The sequence below is a fragment of the Falco cherrug genome, chromosome 9, assembly GCF_023634085.1.
Source record: "Falco cherrug isolate bFalChe1 chromosome 9, bFalChe1.pri, whole genome shotgun sequence".
Classification (NCBI taxonomy): domain Eukaryota; kingdom Metazoa; phylum Chordata; class Aves; order Falconiformes; family Falconidae; genus Falco; species Falco cherrug.
This window is the reverse complement of record NC_073705.1, coordinates 18,030,658-18,052,147: the sequence shown is the minus strand read 5'-3', so window position 1 is coordinate 18,052,147 and position 21,490 is coordinate 18,030,658. Positions and strand designations below refer to the sequence as shown.

Here is a 21,490-nt window from a genome sequence, read left to right as displayed (position 1 = left end):
CCACAAAAACATCCATCAGCAAAAGGGGGGCTCGCTCCAGAGAACCTCACCAGCCTGTTCTTGCATGGGGGAGGTCAGGACAGAGGAGCCTGACCCGTGCCCAACATTTCCCCACCCCAGCCCCCCGCTACAAGCCCCCTTTGTCCAGGGCTGTGCACTGTGTCTCCCTGGCCAAGCCCCTACAGCTAAAGCTGGCAACGCTGCTGGGAAAACACTGATTGTGCACGGCTTGACGCAGGAGCCGGGAACTACAAAAGGTTTGTGGGGTAGCTCTGGAAAGGTAGGGTTTTTTAATGCAGATATTAGTATTGAACCAATTTATTACTGTGGCAAGAGGCTAACAGAGGCCACTTACGGTCATTACTGGGCGAGGACTTCGATCACACTGTCTGCTGTAGCTCACTGAGAAAAGAATGTATTCCTTTTTTATGATGCAGGACAAAATTTTTTGGCAACTGCAGTCAGTGTTCGCTGTAATCTGACTTTCCAAATTTCTCTAGAGTTTAGCAGTTGGCATCTGGAGTTTGTCAACAATAACAAAATAGGTTAAATTGGGTCACGCCTGCAACCACACTGAGCTGCCTGCTCCAGAAGTTAACAACAACATAATAAATACAGAAAAGGTTCCTATCTGAAGCATGTCGGGCAGTTTATAAGCAAGCAAGCATCATGCCAAGGAGGGACTGTCTCACCTAAGCACGCAGTGCAAAGCACTGTCATTTTCAAACAGAACACTTGGGTTCCTGGTCGCAGCCTCTCTGCATCTCCCCTTTCCACCCCCCCGTGCAGCAGACAGCAGTTTAGGGCTGCTGCTCCCCGCTGGCTTGCGGGAGCACATGGCAGGCTGGGATAGAAGTAGCTCAACTCCCTCCGGAGCAGAGAACATAAAGCACTATTTTTTTAAAAACTGTTTACACAGTTAAAATATACCACTGTTGGCAGTGACTCAGCAGAGCTGGCGCCCAGGAGATAAAGCCAAGAGATAGAAAAGTTTTAAGAAAACCAGCAAACCAACAGCATCATCAAGACAGACCTCTCATTGTCTCCTCCTCACACCCTACAGCAGCAGCACCATTCCAGTTTCATTTGCTAATGGCAACCCCATAAGCTCAGATTGTTGTCAGCGTGGCAGCTCAAATATCATCTTTGTTAGGCAGATAAGTAAAAATATCCTAATGATAGTACGTGCAGAGTGTATTCAAGTGCTGCTGAAACACCATTAAATAATAGTTTAACGTGCAAGATGAATTTACTGTACATTTTCTTGTCCTCACCTGGAAAAACCATCAGCAGCCTTCTCCCCAGCTAAAAGTATGAGCTGCTCACCAGACATTAAAAGTACTCCAGAACCAACAACAAAACCCCCACCAAAACAGAAAAGAAAAAACCCCTGCAAATAGACACACAGTAGCAAAACACAAGCAAGCTGAGACCTCATCTTTCCATCCAGAACTTAACTGCTTCCTCATGGGCTGACCTATGTCAGTTATTAAAACTTCTACAATTATGCCATTCAGGCACCATTCTAGATACATCATTTACTCTTAAATGTTGTAGTAGGGTTTGCTAGCATAAAACAGTGCACAAAGGAGACTAGCAAATGTTAATTTGCTAAATGGTAGCTCAGCAAATGCAAGCAACACGTGGAGACAGCATGTGTTGGACTTTGTAATACTCAGGCTAATAAGTAACCCAGCAGAAAACTTAAACTTTTGTCCAGCAATTAGAAACAAGGCAGGGCTTTCAATAGGCAAAGGTCAGAGCCAGCCTATCGTTAACTTAATAGATTTGTTCCTTTGTAGAGGTAAGGATAAGCATCACTAATATTAAATAACTTTCTCACAATCAGGCTAACATTACTCTCCAAGGAGAGTAAGAATGATCATGAAGTGACTGCAAACTACAGCTGGCTCTGAGAGGCTGCATATGCAAGTAATATCCTTCACCTGTCTTTTGGCGCCCCTCTGCAGGCTCAAAACATCCCCTTCCCAGAAAGTACACCCTGATCATCCACACCCATCCCAAGACATTCTGAACTTCCCCTTCCAGTATCTTTACCTCCCTCCATGTGCCTCAAAAAGGCACCTTTCAGCTTGCACAGCTAAGCCAGTCAATACATAAGTAATGTCTCCAGCAGAAAAATTTGGGGGGGGGGTGTTGGGTGTTTGGGTTTTTTGTGGGGGGGAGGGTGGTGGGGGTGGGGGTGTTTTGAGGATGCGTGAGATTGCTAAATGCATAGGGAAAAAGTGAATTAACAGAGGCAACATAAACAAAGCTTAGTTAAGAAGCTATACTAAAACCCCTACGTCTTAAGACAAACCAGACATTTATTTAATCAAAATAATTTGCAGAAGTTAAAACCAGAAGCTACACAATTGGCTGTAACAAAGGCACATGTTCTTTCCCTTCCAAATAAATCCATAACTGACACAAAATTAAACCCCAGTATTTTAGGACTTCCACGGGAAGATTTTTTTAAGCACTAATTTGCCAGTTTTTACCAGTGATCACAAGAGCTAGCTGTAAATGTGAAACATTCTCATTTTCTTAATTCTTTGAGAGCCTACCAAAGCTGCATGAAACTATCACCTGCACTATACTGCAGAAAGTGTTAAAGTTCACTGAAAGAACACAAGGGATTTGAACAGGCCTTAAAGAAAGTCAGCATGTGTAAGTGACACTTGAAGATGTGATTCAGCCATACATTTGTCCTGTAAGACTACAGGCTGCATTTGCACATTAAAACACGCATTCTGCATTGGGATCTGACTATTCTTCTAGGACCTTGAAGACACCCATTTTTTCTTTTTTCATTTTCTCGGAGGTCTTCATTTGATCTAGGATTAAAACAAAACAAACATCAACAATTACAGCTGAAGTGTCTGCAACCTTATTATTGCAGACATAAAAAAGTCACATGCATTTTTGTTTAGATTTGGAAAGGAAGTTGATTAGATCACCTTGCTCCTTCAACAATTTGCTGCTAAAAATTTGTGCTTGAAAATATTTTCAGTCGTACACTTCAAGAAAAAAAATCCAATAGGTCTGGCTAAGTCTGAATGGAGGTAAGCAGTTTTAGAATCTGCCTGAATTAGTCTTATTTTCTTGAAAAGGAAACAGAATGCAGTAAACCTATTTTGTGAAGTTACTGGGAAAGACACAGAAAGTTAGGGCTGTGCTAAGCAATATTCTTTTCTAAAATTCAAAGACCTACATCTTGTCTAACTAGCATTCACGATCACTACGTTCCCCTTCCAGTGAATATAAAACTAAAGCAGAAGTACTGTCTTTATATCAAAATTAATAATTAAGGCTTACTGGGATGGGAGGTGGCATTTCAATTTCTAAAGTGTTAGCTGCAGTAAATATTCAGTACATAATGCTCGACTAGTATCTCTGTATAATCATTTTTAAACAATTTTAATATACTAATTTTGCTTAGTATTCCCCAGAAAAAGAATAAGCAACCATTATAAATACGATGCACACTAATAACACAGAACAAGTGGCATCTTCTCCAACTTGAATGAAGCAAGCAGACTCCTTCATAGCCTGAACTTGTAAAGATAGCAATATACCATATTATCAGTGCATCAAGAATCATTTTCTGTATTAGCAATCAGTTAACTGAAATCATAGAAAGTTTTGGGCTGGAAGGGACTGTGAAAATCATCTAGTACCAACTCCCCTGCCATGGAAATAAGCAGTTTTATAGAACATTTTCTTTAGATAATTTAGGGAAAAAATTCTGAAGTATAGCAACAGTTCTCCTAAGACAAAGTTATTTTACTTGAACTATACACATCTCGCTTATTTAAGGCTAGCTATCATTTTTATTTCTAAAATCTGTAATAAGTCATTTTTTTCTATATCTATGCTTTGAGGCTTATCTCTCCTAAAGATGATGAAGGAAAAGAAGCGTATTAAATCTACTGTTTAGATGAACTGGACAAGAATTTTTTCCTTTCTCAGAAGAGTTAAGGGTTTGGGTTTTCTTATAATATCTTGGCCTGATCAAGCACTAGAATTTGCAGACAACCAAAAAAAAATATTTTTTAAAAAATATTTGACCCACTGACAAACCATAGTAACTCTGAAAAGCTCATTTTTTTCCCTCTCAGAATGTTAGGCTGTATTTTGAATGATGATAGTATCAAAATAGGTTTTTAAACAAGTTTGCTGAAATATTCTCTATTTTGATAGAACAATCTCTATTTTGATCAATTACAGCAACTCACAGGGAAAGTTCCTTTGCAGAACACCTCCTAATCTATGCTCTTCATGCCCTGTATGCTCAAGGCACACTATGTGTGAATGTGGTTTTCTGGAATATTTTTAAGTTCTTTTATTTTTCTTCAGCAAATCCTATTGAAGTGTCAGCAGAGGGGCCAAAGGGGCCTTCTTCAGATGCACCACACAGCTGTTGGGAAGTGAAACGGTGGCAACTTTCTCCACATAAAGACTTACAAAATATGAATTTACTGTTCAACAGAAAAAACACAGATGAAAACTGACTTACCAATAAGATCACTTCTATCCAAGAGTAACTGTAGATCTTTATCACTGATTACTTTTTCTTTAGATCCTTTAATCTCCCTGTTGAGAAAGAAAGAATCTCTCAATACAGATAAAAGCATGTTACAGTTAGTATTGCAAAGAAGTCAGTTTTCCCACATAGCAGAATCCCTAGGACATTCTTTCCACTATGAAGATCCACATACCACTTTGTAAGACAAAAGAGCTATTGACAGCTGCAAGTTACAAACTTGTGGTCCAAAAAACATGAAATATGCATACCTCTCATAGTCTCTGGACTTCAGTAATTCTATTAATTCCTGAGGGTCCAGGCAGCTCTTTGACTGTGCTAGACCAGATTTGCCACCTTTAAACTGATCTGTAGAAAGGAGAAATTTTAAGAAAGTACAGAGACAGGAACAAATTTTGTAGATTAAATCAATGCTGGATGCACATATCCCAACAAATTACTCTTGCACATGAAAACTAACGCTGTATTTCACGGTTTTATCCCTCAGGTAACACACCTTACACTTAACAACTTAAATGGGGAAAAAAGTCAGAGGTAGATGAAGAGTTAACATGCAGGCCTTCCACCTTCTAGCTGTAGTATGCAGAAGAACTGACTGAAACACCAATTCAACATGCACACACACACAGAGCAGAAAAGCCTTTAGTTCTACTTACAGCAAAACCACTTTAAATAAAGTTAGATGGTAGATGAAGTTTCTTCCCTTTGTATTGTAAGCTGATTAAAACAAAGTAAGCAGTATTAACCACAAGGTAGGAAATACATGAAATATATGTATGTGGTTTGCAGAGAGAACATCCCTCAGTTTAACGGGCTGGACAGACAAGACAAAATAGTACCTGACACAGGCTGGTTTCTTGAAGAAACTGTGCCAGTGCCTATCTACGCACAAATTTGGATGCCAGCCCAAGTGTTCAAAAAAAATTCACAAGTTTATTACTTAACTAAAGCAGATCATGGATGAAGTCAAGCTCAGTCTTGCACATTTCAAGGACACAGGTAAAGCTGACTGTTCTGTACCAAGTTACCCCTGTTTTTATGAACACATGTACCCGTTTTATTAATGAGTCTTCATCAATCCCTTTCATCACACTCACTGCTGTTCTTTCCTATATCTTGGTTTCAGAAGTCCTCCCCACACCTTTTCCCATCTTCTTCCAAGGGCTGGCTGTGGCACACAGGATCCAGGTCCTGTCATGCATTATTTAACGCCGTCTCCCCCTTTCAGTTTTCAAACACTATATATGGCACTGAATTAGTGCTGCACAGGTCTTGGGTTGCCATAATAGGGACACAGAGGAAAAAAAAAAAAAACAAAACAGAAGACCTTATCAAGCACTTAACACTTTAAATAGAAGTTTATATCCATTACTTTCTCTTAGTCTAACATCTACTAATTCATATAAAATCACACTGGGTTCTCATACTGTTTCCTAGGCAACTTTCTTCAATGAAACAGAAGCACAAGACGGAAAGAGTAACCCCTCATGCTGAGGCCAAAAAAGCATTCTGTTTTGCCACAAATTCCAGTTCTTAAGCTCCAGTACTTGTGCTGTACACACCCTACATGGTTACACACCACTGAAAGGTCTGACTTAAGTAAGCTTTGTATTATCCCTTCCTCATTCACTCCTCCAAAGTTCTAACACTTTTTAGATACTCAAAATAACAGGACCCATTACATCACCTTTAAATTTACAGTGAATCCAAAGGTTCCCGGAGGTGACACCCCTACCTAAGCTGCAAGATTTAGACAGGACTCACCAATAGCTACCAAAATAGACTTTCAACTATTGCAAAACTGAAGGCATGACCCAGCTTGACACTTAGCTTTCTTCCAGTACAACTAGTCCCAGTTCCTGCTGCTACGTGAGTGTATGGCAGTCATCTACTGCTAGAGCCCATTCTGTTTTGTGCACTCATCTTGCCACTTTGGTTTTAACTTCAGGTTGAACCATAACCAAATCATTAAAAACCAAATTTTTCTTACCTAAACTTGTCGTTAACATGCCTACAAAGAGTCAGACAGCAGCCCCAGCAGTCACACCAAGCAGCAGCAAACAGATTACAAAGACAGGCTAAAGCTGGGATAAAGGAGACATCTAACAAACATCACCCAAAACCAGAGGCAAACCACAGCTTAGGCTTGCCAAGCAGTGTACTGCGCAGTCTATTACAGGTTAGGCCTTTCTCCCCACCTTATGTCCACATGAAAATGCTGCCCCCCTCCTTAATATACTATAAGAAGTTATTAACCTCCTTTAAAGTTTGATATAAGGCTAATTATTGTCAGACACCCACACTAAGTTACAAAAATTGTATTTGTCAAGTGAGCTTAACGCTTGGAATACGCTATAGGGAGCTACTGTCCAAATATCACAAACAGAATAAGCACAAAGGCAGAGCAGGATTCCAATAGGACCCAAACAAGAAAAAATTACCTTCTAAAGAGACACTTCGACCTCACTCACTTTCTACAGCCTTTTGAGTATGAGCAGCTATATAATCAAGAACACAAGAAGAATCACCATTGTTCTGCACCTAAATTCAAGGGCTATTGTTCTATTCAGCACTTGGTTAACTTTAAACAGGACTACTCTACTGTGGTTATAACATACTGTTCTTCATTTCAGCAGGACAGATGCAAACAGGATGCTGAGATTTTTTACAGTGATTTTACAGCTCTAGGATTTGCAGTCTCAACCAAGTTTAGTAGGAAACTCCCAGAAACCAGTTGTATAGTCTTTACCCATTTTACTGATTTTAATAGGAAGACTCCCTACTCAAGGCAAGTTTGCCAGTGCAACTGGAAAAATCTATCCCTAAGCTTCACATCACGGAACACTGCTCTAGATGTTATTAGGTAGGCATACTGCTCCAAATGAAGAATTGTTATAAATTAAAATTTTTAAAAAAACTTACTGCTTGCAGTTTATCTGCTTTCCCTTTTATATTCTGGTTCATTTAATTTAGCTTTAATGGTTTTACCTATATTTCTTCCAGGTAGGCTCAGTCTCTCATCACTCCCCTTTTCTCCTTACCTACTAGTAAAGCAGTAGTCATAACATGGCTACTTTCTACATTCCAGAAATAGTAGAAGTGCTTTCCTTTAATTCGCTGTGGAAGTTACCTACAAGGTGTCTAAGAAGGCGTTTTGGAAAGTAATACTATGTAGCCACTTGTTGGGAGGATGAAGCTTTTCGCATTTAAGGAAAAATACTGAGCAGTCACAAACAGAGCAGTAAAAGTTTTCTCTCAAGATTTAAAGAAGCAACACATGCTTACAAGTCAGAAGAGAAAGATACTAACTTTTGTGGATAATCAGCTTCTCCAGCTTCCTCTTGGCAGCAGCTCTCTCCACAATCTTCTGGTCAATAGTATTTGCTGTCACAAGACGATAAACAACCACCGGCTTAGTCTGGCCAATTCTGTGACACCTGTCTTGGGCCTGCAAATCCGACTGAGGGTTCTGAGCAGATAAAGAAACAAGTTACCGATACCATTAACATTTTTTTATGAGTTGTACCATAGGCAGCATTTTGAATAGTGAGCTCTTGAAGTTAGAGTGGAAGCAATAAGCAGGGCAGCCATGAAGAGAAATCTGCATCTCTTTACTCCTGCTTGTCCATGACAAGCTCTGCTGTAGCAGCACAACCAGGAGGACCACTTCTGCTCTAAGTGCTGCACTTTGCAACAGATGGACATGTTTTGTATCACAAATTTACCCGAGGGTGTTAGTTGCAGGTTTGTGGAGGTTTTTTGGCTGGAGAACACAAAAAAGGATTTAAAAAGTTTTCAGCTGTTTTTGAAGCTGCTTTAGCTCTCCTGAAGCTGAACAGTCAGGAAAACAGCAGAGCTGTCTATTAAAATAGAAGTGAAGATGCAAAGGTCCTCAGTCATTTCCTTCCATTTCTCTTCCTCTTCCCAACCTCCAGACTTGCAGGAACAGCAGAATCCTAGCTAGCTAACACATATGTGACAAGTCAAAGGAGGAAATCTTAGGGGCTGGTACTAACACAGCAGCAGTTGGAAGAGCGAACCTGTAGAAGGTCCAGCTATGTTCAAACTCAAATAATAAATTGAAAGAAGGAAATGTATTTTTAACAGTAACAGAAAAAAACCTCCTGCTTTTGGTGTAACTTGGGGGCAAACCGGCTAATTTGGAAACCAACTCTAATTCTGTATTCAGTAAGCTATGACTTTTCAAATGACACTGCATTATTTCATATATAACATGTTTGCATACACTACTGTACATTATCTCCAGGTAACACCTCATTAAAGTTACAGAAATAATCCATACCATAATGGGATAGTAAATGATCATCAAAAGCACCAACAGAGAAAACACTATGACACATATCACTAGGTTAACAGTGTGTCAACATACCCAGTCACTGTCGTATATGATAACCGTGTCTGCTGCAGTTAAGTTGATGCCCAAGCCTCCAGCTCTTGTACTCACTAAGAACAGGAAGACCTCAGAGTCAGTATTAAATTGATGCATCTGGAAGAGAATTGATGTATTAAAAACCAGCAGATGGATCAAATACTATGTATCTAATATTTTGAGACCTGTGTTTAAAAAGATGAAGACAGATAAAATGCAGCACACACTGTCAGAGGCCAAACCAAGGATTTAAAAAATATTACATGCATTTGGGACAGGACAAGACCAAGGAGTGAAGCAACTGCATTTTTTTATCTGATGATTCCAGTCAGTAAGTTGTCTAACAGAGAGTGGAGATGACTCTAGTGAGGTATGGTCCAAATCACATTCACTGCCACATAACCTACCATTCAGTGATGAGCAAGGTGGGTACAGTCCAAGCTGGCAAAGCCTAAAAACATATCTACTTCTTGACACACACAACAATCTAAAATACTGATGCCAACTTGGCTGTAACTTGCAGCCACTCTGTATACTTCATCCTCTTACTTCAAAAAACTAAAAGTAACTTTCTGCCTCCTACTCAGCATCTAGCCTGCTTTCACTGCAAGATGTTCCCAAGTGTCAGCACAGCTCCTATCAAGTCCACAACACCAGTCAAAACCTAGTCTACTTAGTCTGACCACCCACATGCTGGTAGGAAACTGGAGCTGCATAGTCATTTTCAGGACTTTGATCTCAGCAGAGAAACCATCACCCCACTGCTGCCAGGTGGAAGCAGCTACCCAAGCTCTCTAAAAGCCCCATATCCTCTGGGGTCTCCTGGACATCAGCATCTGCAGCACCAGCAAGTCACAGAGGTGGGAAGAGCCTTGCCAAACTTAAGACTGGTGACCTAGAAGGCTTCCTTCATCCTGCCCCCACACCACACCATGGCAGACACACAACCGACTCCTAAAAATCGTCACAAGCCGGCAGTACAAAATCTTACCAGCTTAATAAAAGTCATTATAGCTTGCTGACATGCTGCTAGTTAGCCTTTCCTTTTTAAGGATCAGCTCTAACAGTAGCAGCCGAAGTGTTTAGGGATCTGGTCTTCCTCAGCCACACTGTGGCACAGAAAGAAATGGCACAAAGGAAAGCATAGTTTCAGCTAGATGATCTGTCATCTGCCACTGTTTTTCTGTATCTTCATAAACACTAGTGCATATTTTGGAGACCAGATGTCAATTGCAGCACATCCCCATGATACATCCTATGTACCTCCTCCATCTATGCACTGCTCTCTTACACAGCTGCAAGCCCTCATAAAGGTGGTCTTCCAGAACCATCCTGCATGACTGCTTTTCATGATAAATATATGCCTCAGCAGTGAGGCAGTTTGTCGTTATTTGAAACCATTACAAGTATGCAAGAACATAGGATTGCACTGGAACAAATCTGTGTGCAATTTCAGGCTGAAGTTGCAGCTGTCCCACTAGGTACCAGAAACTGATTTCCTGGAAATCTACTTTATGTGACATTACACTTGCAGCATGCTCCCATAGATGTTGCCATCACATTCTGGATGCTAAGAAACAATACATGCAGGGACAAAACTTGGATTAGCATCTGCCACAACTAGGTATATTACATACTTCATATTTGGGCAACAGAGTAGGTGAGCACCCACCATTCTTGGCATACCACAAGATATTGGTCATTAACACATGTCATTGCTTCAGTATTTCTGAGCTGCAGCAGCAGCAAGGATGTCAATTTTCAGCATAGATGTCTTTTGCCTATTAAACGCTAAATGCTGTGTGAAATCACATCCCAGTATCACAGAAACAAGCAGAATCTGCTAGCACACGTTCAAAGGGCATGTACATCTACTTACATTTTCCTCTCTCTCCGCGTAGGACATTGAGCCATCCAATCGACTAAATTTGAAGTTTCTCAGATAGCAGTAATCCATCAAAATGTCAAGCATCATAGTCATTTGTGAGAACAGCAAAATCTACAAAACCAGGAAGATTCCTTAATACCATTTTTTCAATCCAAGGAGACAACTATTGCACCTTACCAATCATCAGCTTTACCTTATGTCCTCTCTTCTTCAGTTCTGGAAGCATTCGGTCCAAGAGCAGAAACTTGCCTGAATTCTTGACTAGATCTTCATCAACCTTGGACAGGGGATCATGTATTAGAGGGTTATCAAAAGTTTCCCCAACTCAAAAGCACCATCAAAAGCAGTCTGAAAGCTCTGCACAGAGACAAGCTTGTACCATCTTTTTAACTAAACAGCTGTAAGGTTGAAAGCAAAACTAATTTTAGCAAGCTACATTGAATCAATTAAATCATGATGAAACTAAATCAAGACCCACCATTTCATATGCCCGAATAATTTTCAGAACCACCAATTAGTTTTCATCCCATTTCTAGAACAAAAAACTTGTTGATTTTAATTTTTCCAAGTGGAAAAGCGCTGCTGTTTCTTTCCCAGCTTGTCATTAATGCACAAGGCCTCCCCCTGCTGGATGTAAGGAAGCACTGCTGAACAAGTTAGGACACATCAGCCAAGGGACAAAAGTTCACAGAACAAGTTTCCACACTGCTACCTTAGCCCCCTCTTTTGCTCAAGAGTTTTTCATCTAATTCGTGCTACGATCTAAGAGCAGGGATGCAGTAACTTCTCAGGTTTGAGCCATAGAGCAGCCACCTCGATATTTCCATTCTCCTGAGCAGATACTAGCTCCAGCAAGCAGCATCAAACAGCCTGCATTTTCTACACGTTAACTAGTTTCCCCTCACCACCCAGACTGGGCTATCTGCTTTTTATGCACTGACTTTACATTGATAAACTTCAATAGCTTGCTCCTGAGTGCAGCTAAATCTGTTATTAGCCACTGAACAGGAAACATGACTACACATGCCCACAAACCTACATTTAGAATGTGCAAACAACTTCCAGTTGTTCAAGATTCCTTCAATTCACATTACTACGTACTTCCCTGTATCACCAACTACTCTGTGCAGATTAAACTACCAGCTGGCCTTTGAGATACAACTTGGATTTTTTCCCTTTTGAGGAAGAGAAAGGATTATGTATTCTCCAAGCAGACAACTCTCATACTTGGTTCAGCCCTGCAACACCTCACACTTAAAAGTTACCACTGCAACTCCCACAGTGCATACGTGCAATTTGTGTCATAAACAGTTTACCAAACCAGTCAGTGAGTTTGTTTCGAAAACTAACCTTTGTGAGGAGAGCTAGAGGCAAGATCCTAAAACACCTGGAGTCAAAGGAACCCAGCTACTGGTTAAATTCAGTAACTTTGCTCCCTGCGGGTGAGCACTGCCATAATGAAGAACACTAAGGCACCACTATGCAAAGGCTAAATGGGCACAAAGCTTCAATGGTTTCTGCAACTGCTGCTGCAGGAAGCTTCAAATGATTCAGTACACTGCTGGAATTCATTGGGGAGGCGTGTGCCAAATACATTAAAAAGGTCATTCTTTACTGCCATCAGCTCAGTGTCTATTGCTTTTTAATGCCTGGAATAATTTTCTCTCATAATCTTTTTAAAACATGTACCTTGAATTGTTGAGTAGCAGGGTCCAACGGATATTCAATAAGATAGGGGTGATTACAACATTTCCTCAGTAACATCATAATATTCTGCAATTTGAGGTTCACCTCTGAATCCATGGGAATGCTCACTTCTACCACTGGCCTTGAAAAGATAACATCATCTTATTAGTACAGAACGTGTCACCTTATGCTACAGATACTGAGGAGAAAAAAAATAATATAACCAAAATCAACCAATGGATGCAAGTGCTGCATCAAATGGCCTCAAAATCCCTCATAGTTAGTAAAACTATTACCAGACTAAACTTCTTTTAGTGCCACACTTGGCACTGAAGGCACAAGAGTTTGCCCTTATTGGCTTAAAATACAAGAGGGTAGTCAGTAGTAACCAGAAACGGAACAAACAACCTTCTGCAAGTCACCCAGCAGAAAAGGGAACAGAACCAAGCTGTGTCTGGAACAAATGGTCAGATCTCCTACAGAACAATAAACAAGCTATTCCAGAAATCAGCTTTCTGTCTAGCCTCTTTCGGCCAAACATACACATTGCAGGATTCACAACGAATACAGCTATTTGGTCTTCCACATCTAAGTACTGCCACCAATATAAGGGATACATGCATACCATAAGACTAATACAAACATATTTAAGTGTCTGTTCTTGCAAAGTACACTGGACTATAATAAAAAACTAGCAAAATAAATACATTTCATCCCTGAAGACTAACCTGGTTTTCCTTACACCAAGGGACTCCCAACCAATGCAGAGCCACCAACAGACCTTGCCAAACCCCAGAATGAACGTAATTCCTCAGCTCCCTCTGTCCCGAATCTCAACTCTGTTCTTTATCACCAGAAAGTGACCAATACCTGTCACCAAAACAACAATAACCATGCTGGCCATTTGGGTTCCAGGTCTCAGCTTAAGTATTTTATAAAATCTAGCATGGAAACTACTCCTCCCTTTTCTCCAGTCTTGAGCCACAAAAACATAGGAGTTAACTGCAGCTAGCACACCAGCATTATCCCTTGTCCTGTCTTTCACAGGATCCTAGAATGGTTTGGGTTGGAAGGGACCTTTTAAGATCATCTAGTCCAATCCCTCTGCAATGAGCAGGGTTATTGAGTCAAAGAGATGTATATGTGAATGTAATTGGACACTGGAGACAAAAGGTTTACCTGAATCTTGCAAAGCCTGCAAAACATACCAATAATTCAAGCTCTTCAGCTCTTTGTCCTCATGGCTAGCTGCAGCCAGGAACCAAGTTATTACAATTACATTTCAACTACCAAACAACTAAGAGAAGCAGTTCCTTCCCTAGCTCACACCCAACACCGTCCTAGACCTTGAGACTGTGGTAAAACCAAAGTTCTTCACTACCAAAATGTTTCAACAGCCCAAAGGAATTACCATTTCACACTAGGACATTTTAATTCTTCATGGAGTATCAATAGCACTATCATCACAGGACCTACCTAAGACTGTGACTAATGAAAACAGGGACTTAAGAAGCAATTTTATTGGTAGATCTTACAAAGGCCATGGGTCTAACAGTAAATGTCTCACAGTTAACTGTTAACTCTAATGAGTCTGTGAGTAATGGTACAACCCAGTCATTGCTATAATGACCCAGCAAATATTAGGTAAAAGCAGAGAATCAAATCATAAAGCTACAAGCATAGCAAATTATGAAATGCCATTCTTCTTGATCAATTTGAATAAGCAAAGCTCTGGAAGCAAACTAAGAGGGAGACATTCAGTGAATAATAATAATAAATTAAAAAAAAGAAGAATCTTTTAAGGCAGGCACCTCTCTTTTTCTACTTCCTCTTGCGTTTTCCTGATCAATTTTTCCAAGTCATCAGGTGAACCATTATGTTCCTCAGAATAATCAACCAGTTTTCGACTACGGCGTTTTGGTCGGCCCGTAGGAGTCAACTCAACTACTTCTTCCTGTGGGAAATGATAACACTGCCATCAACAGCAGAAGCGATCAGCTTCATATTCAAAGGCCTATGCTGACCCAATAATAATCAATACTGAAACGGTCTCAGTAGTATGCATCATGCAGTATTTACTTACAGCAGCTGTAAGTTTTGCTAAGTAGAAAATACAGCCCAAACAGTAAAGGTTTATAATTGTAGATTTTGGAAGCTTCCGATTGATTTTTTGAAGTTGCATCAGTACCTTAGTGATTTAATAGCAGAAACTGTCAATTCTGTGAACACTGTCTTCATTTTCCCCCAAGCTACAAGTAATCAAGAACATATTTACACTCATATTGTGTTAGCTCTGTGCCCACTGAGGCCAGCCACAGTAACTGTCACTGAAACAGCTAACAAAAGGATCAGACTAAAAATTTAAGCAAAAAGCTGGTTTAGTTACAGTGGCAATGAAGCAATACCGATGTGTTTCTGCCTAAAAACCATTAACAGCAAGCACATTCCTAACATCTGTATCAGTAGATACCTCATTATTTCCAAGCAGATTCCTAATGGTGCGATTTACAATGGCAGTATAGAAAGTTTCCTGCTTCTTTGTCAGCGGTGCATATACCACAACTTCTCGTTTAGGAGGAACCTCAAGAGCAACATCAGATTTCAGCCTCCTCAGCAAAAAAGGTGTCAGAATCTGAAACGTTGAACAGATACGTTAGTTATTCAAAGCTCTCAACATGGCTACTTTACAAAACAAAAAAACAACAAAAACCGAACACAAACAGGTCTACTGACATAATGCTATTTTGACAATTTAAAGCAAGGGAGTTAATTTGCAGAGCTCCACATGTCATTTTTTTAATATGGATGCCTACTCCAAAACTTCTATGCACATGCTGGTAATACATGTGTTCAAACATATCCACTGACATTTTAAAAATTTTGAATTGTTTCCTAAGAATGCAGTAGTAACTACATCAGAGACCTTTCAAATAATTTTCATTAACTGAAAGGAATTTTATTATGAAACATCTCATTTTGCTTGTATTTCTTAAGTTATTCCAGGAAAGCCCGAAATCTTTAATCAAAATAAGTTGTCATTAAGAATTGCATCTAGAATATACAATTTGTATCTCACCATCAACATGATGGGAAAATGATAGTACTGCTAACGTTTACTTCCACACACTTCCTTTAAAAAAAATGTTTTTGGAGTTAGTTTGGTTTTACACAGGCACATTATACAACTAGTTTGTCAAAAGGTATTCTGTTCAACACCTAAAAGTTAAATAAATTCCCTCAGTTATCTTTCAAGAAAATAAAGGTACCCATTAAATAAGCAAGCAACTTCAATCAAATTTGACTAAACTGAATTTAGCTCCAAGAATAAAAATGAGTCATTACCAAAGAGGTACATCGTTCCTTTCAGCATTTGTAAGTGCTGTAAACCCTAAAAAATCCCACAAGTCTAAGGAAGTCCAGAAGTGCCACAATAAAAGCCTCAGGCCCAGAATTCAACTCCACAAACAAGATTTTGACACGCTTCATAATAATGGTCAATGTTAGAAATAAACCATGAAAAAAACAACACAAAAAGTAAGTGAAAACCTGATGCAGCATATGCAAGATGTTTTGCTCCCTTTCTTTAGCAATAATATCTTCAGCAGTTTCCGTAATGGTGGTAATATCAAACCAGGATTCAAAGCTATAAAAACAAAGGAAAGAAAAAAAAAAGGAATAGCTTAGTCATAGCTATTATTCTTCATTATTTAACATACTGTTCTCTAATTCTGCAACTGAAGAAAAACAAAGCACTAATATCCATCATGAATAGAGGTGAACAGTGAACAAGAGGTTTCTGAAACATGCCTGTCAATTCAGATGCTTCATGTTTTAAGTGATTGGTAAAAATACTTGTATTACTTGGAATATTCTCTGTGATCTATTATATTCCACCTAGTCTATAACTTTTTTCAAAATTAGTCTAAAGACTGTTTTGGTGATGTTCTTCCACGTGACCCCTTACTGCTTCAGAAAAGGATCTATTTCCCACAGAACCCATGCCTACCAGCTTCACTTTCTCCAGCACCCTAAAGAATCTCAAGCATCACCCAGGCACTTAAGATTAGACAAACGTCTCTCCCTGCAAATGCTCATGTGTTAGCTCAGAGCTCAGCTTCCACTATCCATAGAGCTGACAATTCCTTTATTCTTTTCTGAAGCAGGTAAGTGTGAAGGCAAGACATATTGCAAAGCCTTCACTACCAATTAGTCATACTGAAGTATAACCATACCATAAAACAGCTCCTCACATGCTGATACAAGTTTAATAATTAAAAAGTTACAATAATGCCCAAACAGGACAAACCAGAATAGTTTTCTCCATCAGATTGCAACCTACCTTTTCAAATCATCAAACACATCTGGCAACAGGAAGTTAAGCAATGACCAAAGTTCTGCCAAGTTGTTTTGCAGGGGAGTACCGGTTAACAGAAGTTTATTGTCTGCATTAAATTGTTTCAATTCTCTGATAAGACGGCAGTTCATGTTTTTAATCCTGTGGCCTTCATCTACTATCAGGTATTTCCAGAAGCAGTGCTACAAAATGAAAGGGTATTTCAGTAAATAAGAGCTTTACTTCATTAAAACATGTGCCAGATGAGGTAAATGGCACTAATAAGACTCTGATACTGCTCATCACAAAGATTCTATTTACTGCTGTTCCTCACTTTGCCAGACTAGAAGAACAGAGCCCAAACAGTTAATGCCATAGATCTGTTTCATGGTGACTGCATTTAGAAAGCTTAGGTGACTACAGTAAAACTTCTACAAGAAACTCATCTCACTGAAACAACCTTTCTCATGTTAACTATGATACTTCTACACTAAGTATAGCTTTTACTCTGAGCCTTCCTCAACCATCACCTACAGAGAAGTAATGGAAAGAAAAAGAAAAGAAAAAAAAATGTAGCTATCTGCTTACTTTACTTTTTGGATAGTGTTCCGATATAACTTCTTAAGCATAAAATTCCAGAGCTGCTGCTACCAAGAAAACAGAAATGAATGCCAATACAAATGGTACAGTATGACACTCATTGTACAGGCAGTATCCAGCTTTTTGTTGGTGCGGGGTTTTTTGGGTTTGGTTTGGTTTTTTGTTTGGTTGGTGGTTTTTTTTCTGAATTCAAAAGCATTGCTATTATTCCACCCATCCTAGGGCTTTCAAGAGAATTTAAGATACCTGTAGCACGTTTCTGTCTCGCATTGCTATTTCAAAGGAAGTAATGACCACAGGATGGATTTGTAGTGATCCTTGTCGCCCATGAATTTTACGAACCAGTTTACGACGTTCCTGCTGAGCTCCATGATACAGCATTAGCGGAATCTGAAAAAAACCCAGGTTTAGAAGTCAGGTGAATTAAGCCAATTTAAACCTAAACAGAAGGTACTACAGATAATGTCATGCATTGTGTAGTAACCACATAAACAACTACAATTAAACTGATACTCTATATATAAAGTTTCAAGGCAAAGAATTAGAATAAGAATTAAACAGTTTGTTCTTTTAAACCTAAGGAAGAAAAAGAAAAATCTTAATTTCTTTTACCTCTGGAGTAAATCTCTTGAATTCAGACATCCAATTTGGAAGAGTAGACAAAGGACCACATACTAAGAATGGACCAGGGACTCCTCGCTCCACCATCAGTGCTATTGTCGCAATACACTGGATCGTCTTTCCCAGCCCCATTTCATCAGCTAAAATACCATTAATACCATTTTCCCAAAGCATCTGCATACACAGAAAAAGAAATGTAAATGCAAAATAACCAACACACCTTAGGAACAACAGACATCTTTAGGAATGCAGCACCTGTGGAAACTCTCTACTAGGCACATTTTATATTGCAGATGAGGATGATTTTCTCCACTATGAAAATAAATACAAGCATCTTGTAAGCCACATACATTCATACATAGCTGCATGCATTTCTAGCCAATTAAGTGCCTGACTAGGGCGCAAAAATGCAGAATATTAAAGGAAAGGATGTAAATGCGTGCTATATCAAAAGGCACTTGAACTGCAAGTACTGCTCACACTATCCAAAAATTTTACTTCTTTCCAGCTCCACAGAATTTCCTTAGCTCCCCCCTCTAAAAGACCCAAGTTATTTTCCTGTTTCAGTTTTATCTATTCAAGTAGCTTCTGCAGGCACAGCTACTTCACCATAGGAACACAGCCACATGCTCCAGTCAAAGTTCTTTGTGCAAACACTGCCCATTATTCTGACAAGTGACAGAGCAACCCCTCACAAAAGAGCAGAAAGGAAGACACAGAAGTGCTCTTCAGCTACTCTCTCTACTATTCACAAAGACTCTTAAAAAAGGTTGTTATAACTGAGGGCCCAACCAAGGAAGCTGCTTCCCCCGGCCCCAGAAGAGGCCAGTCTTCCCTAGGCACTTCCCAGTGACAGAAGAAAGTGAGGAAGTTTAGCGGCACTCGCTTGTGAGATCAGCCTAAACCTGTCAGAACAGGATACATATGCTTGTGGGGAAGAAAAAAAAAAAAAAAGAAAGAAAAAACCCAAAGGAAATAAATATGAGATCAGTAGCAAAATGAAAATTAGTTCTGCCTGGCTCTGGTGATTAAAGAGCAAAGTTGTTCTAATCTGGCTTGCTAGCAAAAACAGATACAAGTTAAAGTGGGCAACTTTTATGGCAAGTTTCTTTAGTTTTTTATTTCAAAGGCTAAAGACAAAACATTTAAAAAATACTATGTTAATATCACTAGTTAGATTTCAAGATACAGAGAACAGAAAACTTGTCTGTGTCAGGCCTGCAAGGTAGTGGGTCTTTCAAACATCTACAGACTAGGTAGTCAAGCCCTCAAGAGAAAAATATATTAAGACTGTCCCTTAGTAGTATACATAGTCCTTCTGCTTTCACAAAGTATTTCCAAGAAGAGGCTGAAATGACAGTTAAGCTGAACAAGAAAACAGACAGAGAAAGGACAGATGGAGAACACCAACGAGAAAGTCCAAAGGAATGTTTACAAACATGGGTATCTTCCCCATGCTGAAACATTGCATCTGCTGCTTTGACGATTTTTTTGTAACACCAGATTCTTGTATCATGAGAAATCATAAAGAACCATCTCTCTCTTCTTCACCTTCCCTGTACCAACTATGATCACAGACATCTAGTGTCTCTTCCCCTCCATTTCTGTTCCCAATCAGCAACAGATTCAATTTCATTAACAATCACTTCATACCCTTAGCCACTCCATGCCTTCCACTTGGTACCACCTCATCACACCACCAGTAAAAATCTTTGGCTGCTGAAAAGGCACTGGTTGTCCATTAAATTTCCGTACTGGATCAAGGAATTGCTTGGCACTGTGTCGTACAGCTTGACACAATCTATCCTTGATGATGCTATTTGAATCTCCATTTTTCTGCAGGTCTTCTGGACACAGGTTGCCTGAGGAGCTTTCATCCTATAGAGGGAAGTTCAAGGACCACAAGTGGAATGCACGTCAAAGTCCCACTAAGACATACATTTGCCCAATTTACACCAGTCTTAGTGTGCAGCAAAGTACGCCAGCCCCTAACACAAAGACTTATTTTGAGTAACTGTCAATTCAAGAGTAGAATTTCTAGGATTTTAGGATTAATGTTACTATGTAGGTAGATGTTAACATGCAAAATTTCAATGCCTTATATACATTCTTTACTCCTTCAGAACTGGAGAGCAGTGATAGCTACTAAAGCCATTTGGCTTATAATTTTCTAGCCATAAAAGCAGACTTAAAACCTTCCTCACAGCACTTTGCATTTAACGTGGCTATTTCCCTTCTGTAGGCAGATTCTAGAGAATGGTGGAAAAAAATGCCTACCGTGCATGTAGCTTTTAAACTACAGCAGAAGCAAGAGACCACACCTGTTATCCCCACACTCAGATGCTTAAGAATGACTATGTCTCAGTCTCATATACCAGCACAAATATTTTCAGTAAAGTCTTATTTCCTTTATTTTTGAAACTATAGGTGTTCTATGAAGTATAAATACATTCAAATTCAGTGTTTAAAAAAAAAAAAGTAAATCAGAAATTTTCACCTCTGATTTCCAAAAAGAACTAATTTAGGACTTCAGTATCTAGCAGAGATGTTTATTTACAGGAAAAGTTTAAGGATATACTATAAAGTACAAAAACCCCTCCCTCCCTTTGGGCTTAACACACTTAAACTGCAATAACACGTGCCAACGTACCTGATTTTCCACTTTACTTTTCTTTGCCACTGATAATATTTCCTGGAAACAAAGAAAAAAAACTATGCTTATGTGCTTTTCAACCTTAAAGATTACTACAATTTGTATTTAATAAGATCTTTTAACTGAAGAATCCAGACATACTTTAAAAATCTTTTCATACAATATCATTAATCATACAAGTGACTCTAAACAAGACCACACACCAGAGGATGTACTCAAATTACAAAGGGTAACTGAAAACTCAGCTGGCAATGCAGTCTCTTCACAGCTTGCTTGCCTCCCTAAAGACTCCAAAAACAAACAAACAAAAAAAAGAGGCGCAAAAAAACCCTACCCCAGCATTTCAATTCTATAGGTCTGACAACACTGCTTGTTACATAGACCTTTGATGGAAGAAAGTCCTATGGTACAGACAGACTACTTTTGGCTGTTGGTTGATAATCCCTGATGGCAATGTACAAGAATGTGTTGCTCTAAAATACAGATGTCTCACAGCGATTGCCTCACCAGTTAAAATTTGTGCTACAAAAATCCAGACAAGTCTATTTATAGTTATGGCCTACCTCTTTGGACATAATTTCTGAAATGTTGTATGTCCCATCTTCTCTCCCTCTCTTCTTTTTTGCACCTGTAAGATATAATTTGAGTTTCTACAGTAAATCAGACATTAAAGAAACACCAGTACTGACAAGAAATAAAGCCTAACACATTACCCAATTTCTCTTCTTTACCATCAACTGGATTTTGACCCTAGAAAATAAACATAGGAAGAG

The 21,490-nt window shown here is 39.3% G+C and overlaps 1 protein-coding gene across 2 annotated transcripts in view; it reads right to left on the bottom strand.

Annotated features, from left to right (window-relative positions):
* Nucleotides 1-2,309: 2,309 nt before the first annotated feature.
* Nucleotides 2,310-21,490, bottom strand: part of HELLS (helicase, lymphoid specific) — a 30,937-nt gene continuing 11,756 nt past the window's right edge. For both annotated transcript variants that reach the window (XM_055719637.1, XM_027816906.2), the window contains 18 exons: nt 21,431-21,467; nt 21,281-21,345; nt 20,715-20,756; nt 19,718-19,942; nt 18,056-18,238; nt 17,690-17,833; nt 16,850-17,046; nt 16,057-16,153; nt 14,981-15,142; nt 14,322-14,464; nt 12,514-12,652; nt 11,018-11,101; nt 10,816-10,935; nt 8,937-9,053; nt 7,856-8,015; nt 4,798-4,894; nt 4,520-4,596; nt 2,310-2,837 (listed from right to left, as the gene is read on the bottom strand). In XM_055719637.1, coding sequence (XP_055575612.1) covers nt 2,770-2,837; nt 4,520-4,596; nt 4,798-4,894; nt 7,856-8,015; nt 8,937-9,053; nt 10,816-10,935; nt 11,018-11,101; nt 12,514-12,652; nt 14,322-14,464; nt 14,981-15,142; nt 16,057-16,153; nt 16,850-17,046; nt 17,690-17,833; nt 18,056-18,238; nt 19,718-19,942; nt 20,715-20,756; nt 21,281-21,345; nt 21,431-21,467 — 2,157 coding nt within the window. In that variant the 3' untranslated portion in view covers nt 2,310-2,769. The remainder of the gene's footprint in view (nt 2,838-4,519; nt 4,597-4,797; nt 4,895-7,855; nt 8,016-8,936; nt 9,054-10,815; nt 10,936-11,017; nt 11,102-12,513; nt 12,653-14,321; nt 14,465-14,980; nt 15,143-16,056; nt 16,154-16,849; nt 17,047-17,689; nt 17,834-18,055; nt 18,239-19,717; nt 19,943-20,714; nt 20,757-21,280; nt 21,346-21,430; nt 21,468-21,490) is intronic.